At 25.1% G+C, this 9,487-nt stretch overlaps 1 protein-coding gene across 2 annotated transcripts in view; it reads right to left on the bottom strand.

Moving 5' to 3' along the window:
• Nucleotides 1-1,517: 1,517 nt before the first annotated feature.
• LOC101234890 (uncharacterized) overlaps nucleotides 1,518-9,487 on the bottom strand; it is a 102,361-nt gene continuing 94,391 nt past the window's right edge. For both annotated transcript variants that reach the window (XM_065808950.1, XM_065808951.1), the window contains exons 28-32: nucleotides 8,749-8,967; nucleotides 8,537-8,648; nucleotides 5,917-6,080; nucleotides 5,400-5,450; nucleotides 1,518-2,037 (exon numbers count right to left, since the gene is read on the bottom strand). In XM_065808950.1, the coding sequence (XP_065665022.1) occupies nucleotides 1,894-2,037; nucleotides 5,400-5,450; nucleotides 5,917-6,080; nucleotides 8,537-8,648; nucleotides 8,749-8,967 (690 nt within the window). In that variant the 3' untranslated portion in view covers nucleotides 1,518-1,893. The remainder of the gene's footprint in view (nucleotides 2,038-5,399; nucleotides 5,451-5,916; nucleotides 6,081-8,536; nucleotides 8,649-8,748; nucleotides 8,968-9,487) is intronic.

Genomic DNA, 9,487 nt, shown 5'->3' with positions numbered 1-9,487 from the left:
ATACATACATACATACATACATACATACAAACATACATACATACATACATACATACATACACACATACATACTTACATACATACATACATACATACATACAAACATACATACATACATACATACAAACATACATACATACATACATACAAACATACATACATACATACATACATACATACATACAAACATACATACATACATACATACATACATACATACATACATACAAACATACATACATACATACATAAAAACATACATACATACATACATATTTAACCAAAATGAAGAGATTGTAAATTTTACATGGTCATAACTTTTATAAAATATAATTAGAAATTAAAAATCATAGATAAATCATTATTATATTAAATCATATTAAAATCATTAAAAAAGATTGTAAAACTAAATATTTTATTAACTTATTGCCTTCATATTTAGGCAGAGGAGGTAAGGGCTTGTAGGGCTATCTTTGTTCCAAAGCTACATTTATCGAATATTTTTTGCAAAACATTCTGTTTTGACCTAAGCATGAACATTAAGTTTTTTTCATGAATTTTAAGTTTGGTTAAAAAAATTTTTTAAACATCTTTTGAATGTTTAAAAAAAGTCTTATGCAGACCAAATGCCGCTGGGAATGTTACAGAGATGTTAAGTTGTAATAAAGTTTTGTATATCTAAAGTGGTTTTTGTTCAAATAAAAAATCCAACTCGATTAAAACTTGTTTTGACAACTACTTTCTCTTTTTCTTTCTACTTTCTTCATCTCTTTTACTTCTACATCTTAACTATTTTCTACATCTCTTTCTCTTTTCTACAAATACTATCATGGTTGCTGCTCAAGGAAGCTATCATCTCTAGTTCCATCAACTAAAACTCAATCTTGCTAGACTCTCCCATCTTCATGTTTTCCTGACTCATACAACCTTCAACTTTTCAATTCTTCTGTCAAACCGTTTCCTTGTTCTATAAATCTATTATTTTTTTCTAGTAACTCCCTACTTAATAGTGGTTGCTTGCAGCCTTGTTGAGATTGAATCAGAATAATAATAAAAAAAAAAACTTGATTTAAAACTGTGCTAGTGCTATGAATTTTTCAGCGCTTTTTTATTTACTTTAACTACCCAGTGGTCATGTGTCACCATAAGGACATCCGTTAGAGGTTGGAAAAATGTGCCTAGGAAAACGCGTGCTCACTAAGTATTTCTTAAAAAATGGCATTTCTATGACACCTACAATTATGAATATGTGTTTAGATATTGCCTCTGATGTCACACTAAAATAGCCTGATGCCTGAAGCTTCAGTACATATATCAATTATGTTATAGCCTGCTGATACAAAGGAATGCAGGTACATCAAGTCAATGTAGCATCACTATATGCTACAAACAATGTAGCATATAAATTAAATATGGAAAAATTTATGACTGAACAATTGTGTAAAAATAATTCAATTTTATATTTGATTTTTGTGGCTTCAAATTTAAGGATCTATTCTATAAATTAAAAAAAATTACTAAAAATTTTATAATCTTTATAAAACTACTTAAAAAAAACTTTTTTAAAACAACTTTATAAGTGCTAATAAATTAAAAGATTTTATATACAAACACTATAAAACTATTTTCATAGAGACATAACAAAACAAAAATAAAAAGATCTCACAGAGAAGTTTTGAAAATGTGATAGCAAAAACATTTGTAATTAGCATTAAAAGTTTGCCTGAAAAATATTTTTCACAAAGTTCACCAAGCATACAGAAAAAGATTCTTAAGTATAAATTTATTAAACTTAATTATATCAAAATTTAGAAATTTCATAAATTAATCTTCAAATGATTTTTTTTTACAAAATAATAATTTATAATTATATCTTGAAATATAAAATAAAAACTAAATATCAATGAAAGTTGGTTGGTTGTAGCAAGTCAGATCTATTGCAAATAGTTGCTGCCATCTTGTTTTGATAAACTTAACCAGATTGTTGCATTCAAAAGCAGACATTGAATATATAAACCAACTACACTCTTCATTATCCTTAAAAAAAATATTCAAAAAAATATAAAATCAAAAACTAACAATTGTACTCCACCTTGCATGCACTACATGCCAATTGGAGTAGCTTTCAGGGTGTTTTCAAAAAAAAAGTCTTTTTAATACACTTTAATTCTTTAAAAAGTTATTTACTTTTTTTTTCAAACAACTTTGAGGTACGATTACTAGAGCTTGCATTTTTGTAAACTTGTTAATGACAGTTATTTAATTAGTATTTATTTAAAATATGTATTCTGAATAAGTCCTAAAAAATCTGTTAAACATGAAATTTATTACACCAAATTATATAAGTTTTGTTACATTTTGTTAACGAATTTAAAACTATTTTATTTTTTTTGTTAAAAAATTAGTTATTTTATTTCTTTAGTTCTAATGGTGCTAATATCTATCTAATGGTGATATCTATCTATCTAATGGTGCTATTATCTATCTAAGGGTGCTACTATCTATCTAATGGCGATATCTATCTATCTAATGGTGCTATTATCTATCTAATGGTACTACTATCTATCTAATGGTGATATCTATCTATCTAATGGTGCTATTATCTTTCTAATGGTGCTACTATCTATCTAATGGTGATATCTATCTATCTAATGGTGCTACTATCTATCTAGTGGTGATATCTATCTAATGGTGATATCTATCTATCTAATGATGCTATTATCTATCTAATGGTGGTAATGGTGCTCTACAAACTGTCTAAAACTAACCATTAGTTTACTTTGTTTGCTATTAAAATATGGTTTTAATTTAGTAAATTTTTAATTTAGTAAATTTAGTAAATTTTAATTATTTGAAATTTACTATGTTGATTATTAAATAAAAGTTAAAAAAAAAATTAATTAGTCACAATTAAGGTAAGAATACCTTTATTTCCTGGTCACATTTCAAAGAATTTTTTGTACTGTTAATTATTTTGTTTTTACTAATTTGTGTTATAAATAGTTGTAGCTCTTTAATGTATTTATAACCTTTTTGATACTGCAGTCAATAATGACTTGCATTACAAATCCTATTAGCCTTTTAAACAGAGTTTATTTGCACATAGTCTTATATAATGTCCTTTTACAATTTATACTTTGTGGTGGAGTTCTTCAATACCATCATTAATTTGTATATCTGCTTAATCAGTTTTAAAATTCAAGCATGTTTTTATATGATAATTTAACCTAATCATATAATCAGCCGATGTAATTTATAACTAGGTAGATCTTATTACTTTTTATTATTCTTTTTTAGAAATCTAAAATGAATATAGAAGTTGTCAGGTAATAAACTATTTTAACCATAGTCTGTTAAGCCACTTTTTTTGTAGATAATGTGACCATGGTGGAAATATATTTTTGTAGATAATGTGTTAAACCATTGTGGAAATATATCTTTGTAGATAATGTGAGCTCAAATAACAGTTACTTTAAATCCCCCTTTTAAATTTTTTTTTAAAAAAAAAAAGCATAAGTAATCATTTTTAAAGAATTCTTTTTATAATAGTGTCAGCAAATTCCACAAATGTGTAAAAATTTACAGTAGTTAAGACAATTGCGACTTCCTGTAATTTAATTTTTGGTATATATTGAAGTTTTATTAATTTGATCATTCATTTCTGATGAGTCTTTATTGATGAAGCTTAGTGTTAAATGAGAAAAATTTTTGTTAAGTGATTTTCTACAAATTTATAATTGGTCAGTTCTTTTAAGAACATTGAGCACTTGAGTATATATATATATGTATATATATATATATATATGTATATATATATATATATATATATATATATATATATATATATATATATATATATATATATATATATATATGTATGTATGTATGTATGTATGTATGTATGTATGTATGTATGTATGTATGTATGTATGTATGTATGTATGTATGTATGTATGTATATAATTACATAAGTAAATATATAAACTATTTTATTTTGCATTTTATTATTTTGGTAAAAGCTTCTTTTGATTTAAAATGCTGATTACTTTTAATTAAAATAACTTTTGACACCAAATTAATGTAAGGGGGAGGGTCTAAACTTTATTATAACTATAAATTTTGAAAATCACCAGGAGAAATGTCACGGAATTGTCATCTGTGTTAGTAATATTTTCACTTATGTTTTTGTTAACAATTTTGTGTAATCAGTTAGGTCGGCGCATGTAAGATATTAAAGGGACAACTTTCCTAAAGTAGAAAGATATTACATTTAATTTTATTTTAGAAATAAATAATTAAGGTTATGTTTCTATTTTGCTTTAAGTCTAAATATGTTTCTTCATTCTGTGTTTATTATAAGAAGTTTTAAAGTAAGAAACCAAAAATGTTGTTAAACTTAAAATGTCAATAACCTAGATTTTAAAATAAATAATTTTTTACTACTTATTAAAAAAACATTGAAGTAAAAAATATTGAAGTAAAAAATATTGAAGTAAAAAACATTGAAGTAAAAAATATTGAAGTAAAAAATATTGAAGTAAAAAATATTGAAGTAAAAAATATTGAAGTAAAAAATATTGAAGTAAAAAATATTGAAGTAAAAAATATTGAAGTAAAAAACATTGAAGTAAAGTGACATATAAAGAAATTGGTATAGAAATGGTTTTAGTATTAGTATTAGTATTGGCATCAGCCTTTTTTTTATTGATTTACCCATTTTCTAACTGAACACTTGTAAAAAAAATTTTTATCCAGCTTTATAAAAATAGTTACATAAAACTAAACTCTCTCTCTAAATAAAATATAGGTATTTTTTTATTTTTGAGACAAAACTATACAATTTAATATATTACAATATACTTTAAGGGTAAGATTATTGGGGAGATCACTAATATGGATAGATATTTAATATAGATAGATAACTAATATAGATATATCACTAATATAGATGTAACGCAGGTTTAAATCTATGCCAGCCTATTGAGGAAAAAGAAGTGCAAGACTGGCCTACAAAAATTTTCTGCTTACCCTTAAAGTTTTTTCCTAGGATGTTTTCTATAAGGCAGTAATCAGATGTTAACATCTGCTCAAAACAAATATTTTTATCGTTACACAATTTCTAGCTTAAACTCAACCAAGAACCCCAAGGTGGGGAAAATTTTGAGTAAGCATGGGGTGTATTTTAAGTCATTTAATTAATTGGTATTGGCACAGTATCAGCCTTTTTTTGTCCATCAGCATTGGTATCGATGCCAGCTAAAAATGTTCAATCAGTACATCACTAATTACAATTATTATTTTTATAACAATAATTAAGATTAATAATTATAATGATCATTTTACCTATCAACAATTATCATTCTACCTATCAATAATTATCATTCTACCTCTCAACATACCTCATCAATAAATTTAATTGAAAGTTGACAGGCTGAATCATCATACAGTTCCTAAAAAATAAAAAGCAATATTAAAAATCAAAGAACAAATAAATTTTATAAAAAGTGTTATAAAAATGTTATAAATAAATGTTAAAAAAAAAACAAAAAAAAAAAAAAAAGATTAAAAACCTATATTTAAAACACAATGTTTCACAATCAAATCAAATCAACAAACTGAACCATTTTATAATTTAAGTTCTGTTATAATATTTTACAGACCATTACACTATATTACAGACCATTTTTACTTGTTTTGATGTGTAAACACAATTATGTGAATGATTACGATATATATTCACAATATTGTGTGATTTTAACGAGAGACTTGCATATATAATGGTAATATATAACTGAGCATATTAACTGCCACACTATTCCATATCATACCATCAGAATTTGCCAAAACTGTTTTTGAACAACTTACTAATTATTTAGTTCCAATTCCTATAACAAAAAATTATTTTAAAAAAATTACCAGTGAAACAATGTCTGTTATTCTCATGCTTGCTTTTTTAACAAACTGGTCATTTGTTACAGCAGTTGGTAAAAACGTTCGAGGAAGGGGCCAAACATGACATTCTTTAACCACAAAAATATGAGATAGTGTACCAACCACAGTCTGGCGAAGAAGGGTAAAATCTAAAAAAAAAAAAATATTTGTATTTGTATAAAATACTTTGTTATTAAAAAAACTTGTTGCCTTGGCCATTTCCACAAAATTTTTGATTTACTGCCTCCTCCAGTCTATTGAAATTTTCAGACTTTTCTTGCATTTCCTTGTTTTAGCAAAAAGTATTGTTTACAGTAGTATTTTACTAAACACTTAATGTAGTTAAACTTAACACTTATACTTAACATATTCAACTTAACACTTAATATTACACTAGTATTTTACTTTTATTCGAGATGACTTAATAAATAATACTTAAAATTTAACATAAACTACTCACTTGGGAAATTTCACATGTTAAAAATCTTATAACAAAACAGGTTTATTACTAGTTTTAACATATGTATAATAAAAGCTTTTGAATGCGCACAATTATAATTAATATCTCAATGGACATTGTTAACATATAAAAGGAACTTTTAATTAAACATTGCACTTACTATCATTTGGAATAATATATGCAATGTCTCAAACAAGATCAATAAAGGTTTTTTTGATAGAAAAAACCATTAAAAAGCTACCTGAGAATAAGAAACAAAAAAACAAACAAAAGGAGAAGTGTTTGGATATCTTCATTATAAAACTTGTTTCTCCACGCAGAGGTCTTGTTTGTAAAGGTTTATGTTTTGGAGTTATAGAGTTGAGAGAGGGTTGTAACCCTCTCTCAACTCTATAACAGTAACAAATACTGTAGGATTTACATTAATTACACCAATAAAAGTAAACAAACAAAAATTGACATCATCTTTTCATTATATACCATTAGATACTATATTTTCATAGGGTCGACATAGGCCTGAATATATGCCTAGGAAGCGTGCATGCATCATTGCTTTGCGTAAAGAAGGTCTTAGCATCCATGAAATAGCTGCAAAGGGTCATGGGAAGAAGAGTGGTATAGTGAATGTGATTAAACAGTTTGAAAATACTGGTCAAACCACACCAAAGAAGCGACCTGGATGTCCCAGAATAAGTTCTGTTCGCGCTTATAATGTTCTATCTCACCTTGAAACTATCTGGTCACATTGCATAATTTTTTTAGGCAGAGTTACAAAAACCTTGATTTTTTTATTTTATTAATGCAAACCTCAGAATTACGGTCGGCATTCGGCAATGCAGAATTCCGATTCTTTTGCCAACAAATACATCACTTTTAATTACTTTTGACATTCATCCAACATTTCCGTGTTATCAGAAAGTTAAAACCATTAATTTAATTAGAAATTAACCGTTTTTAAAAAAACCTGCAAAAACGCAAATTTAATCGACCAGAATCTTATAGCCTGCTGCTACAAGGAAGCATTGCGACATCGACTATCTTATAGCCTGACTTGCAAGGGAGTGCTGCTACATCGACTGAGGGTTTGGTTGGGGCAGGCAGTCTATCAAGTAATAAAAAAAAATTTCAGTCTTGCATTTTAATTTTTTTTTTGTGTCAACAAAATATGTAAAAACTTTTTGACAACCAGTTAGGAGTTACATATATATATGTATATATATATATATATATATATATATATATATATATATATATATATATATACATATATATATATATATATAATATATATATATATATATATATATATATATATATATATATATATATATATATATACACACACATATATATACATATGTATATATATATATATATACATATGTATATATACATACATATATATATATATATATATATATATATATATATATATATATATATATGCAGCATTAGATAAACACTAATGACATTGTACTGAAAGAGCAGCAGTACATACAAAATGACTTAACATACATTGTTAAATGCTTTCTTGATAGAACCTTTAAAATTGATAAACTTGGTTTTTACTCTGACATTAATACTAATCATTAATAATAATAATGACATTAATAATAATTAATAGTAATCTGTTTAACATTCTCAAAAGCAACATGTTTCACCTTGGCTCATAAATAAAATTTATAATTCTTATTTTACCAAAAAAACTATATTTCTTTTAGTCAATCTAAATGCAAAAACCAAGAAGTCATGAAAAACTACTTTACACTTCGTTATGTTGCTAATATATCTGTTCAAACAAAAAAGAGTTTAAACTCTATCATTAAAAAACGTTGTAAACCTGCATCCTTTAATTTGATTTTTATCTCTTTCAAATTTTCTAATATGTTTTCACCAAAATATCTCTTTCCAGTAGTATTCAAATCATTTGTTGTTTATAAATTTGTATGCACAAAATGTAATATGCATTTGGAGATAATAATAAACAACAAATTTATAATTTTTTAAATTACCTTTGAAATCAAAACTGTTTGAAAAAATATATTGATATAAATAAAAAAATAAAAAATCATATGAACAATACAATATTTATAAAATAACTATACAACATAAGAAAATATTTATTAAACAATTAAAAACACAAACCTTCACTGTTCAAAGCAACATCAGCAAACATATATATCTTTACATCTTCATTTATTCCATCAGAAATCCAAGAAGAATCACCAAATAAATCACCATCTGATTTAGAGGGCTGCTAGAAAGAAAAAAACTTTGTTTTAAAATAATTATATAATTTTTTAAATAAGGTTAAACAAAAAAATAATATAATAATAATGAAATATAGCAAGTCTAACCATAGAGTTTGAAGATTCATCTGTAAACTGAGTGAATTGATACCATTCAGAATCATCTTTGAACACAGTTTGTTTTGATATATGGATAATATGACCATCATGCAATAACTGATTACAAAGAAATAGTGCTTCTTTACGACTTGGAGCTTCCTTGTGAAGACAAAGCCAGTCCAAAAATTCAGAAGCAATAAAACAATTATAGTGCATTCGTAAGTGATACTAAAATTGCAGTAATTTATTTATGCAGTGATAAATTGACACTGATTCAATTTTCATTACATTAATTGAAACTTATTCTATTTTACAGTAATACATTAACTGTTATCAACTTAAATAAAATTACCATGATCAACGTAAGTTAAAAAAAATGATGTTTAATACATTGTAAACAATTTTAAATTTTATACATTATAACAAAGTAAGGGTGTAAATTGATATAAAAAAAGGGTGTACACTGTAATAAAGTAAGATTGTATAATGTAATAAAGTGAGAATAAAAGCCTTTAAAAAATATAAATATAAAAGATTGCTATAGATAAACAGGTAAACAGCATAAAGATATAGATAATACAGTTTTTAAACAATGTAAATATTAGAGAGAACAAGGTTGGCATTGTTAGCTGATTGTCATATTATATTGCTTATATTTCATTTTTAAACTATGCCAAACAGCAAGGTAAATTAGTTATTTATCATAACTATTACGATTATTTTAATTGACATTGAATTAAATAAATTT

This window comes from Hydra vulgaris, chromosome 11 (assembly GCF_038396675.1).
Source record: "Hydra vulgaris chromosome 11, alternate assembly HydraT2T_AEP".
Classification (NCBI taxonomy): domain Eukaryota; kingdom Metazoa; phylum Cnidaria; class Hydrozoa; order Anthoathecata; family Hydridae; genus Hydra; species Hydra vulgaris.
The sequence above is the reverse complement of the archived record's forward strand: the minus strand, read 5'-3'. Positions and strand labels throughout refer to the sequence as shown.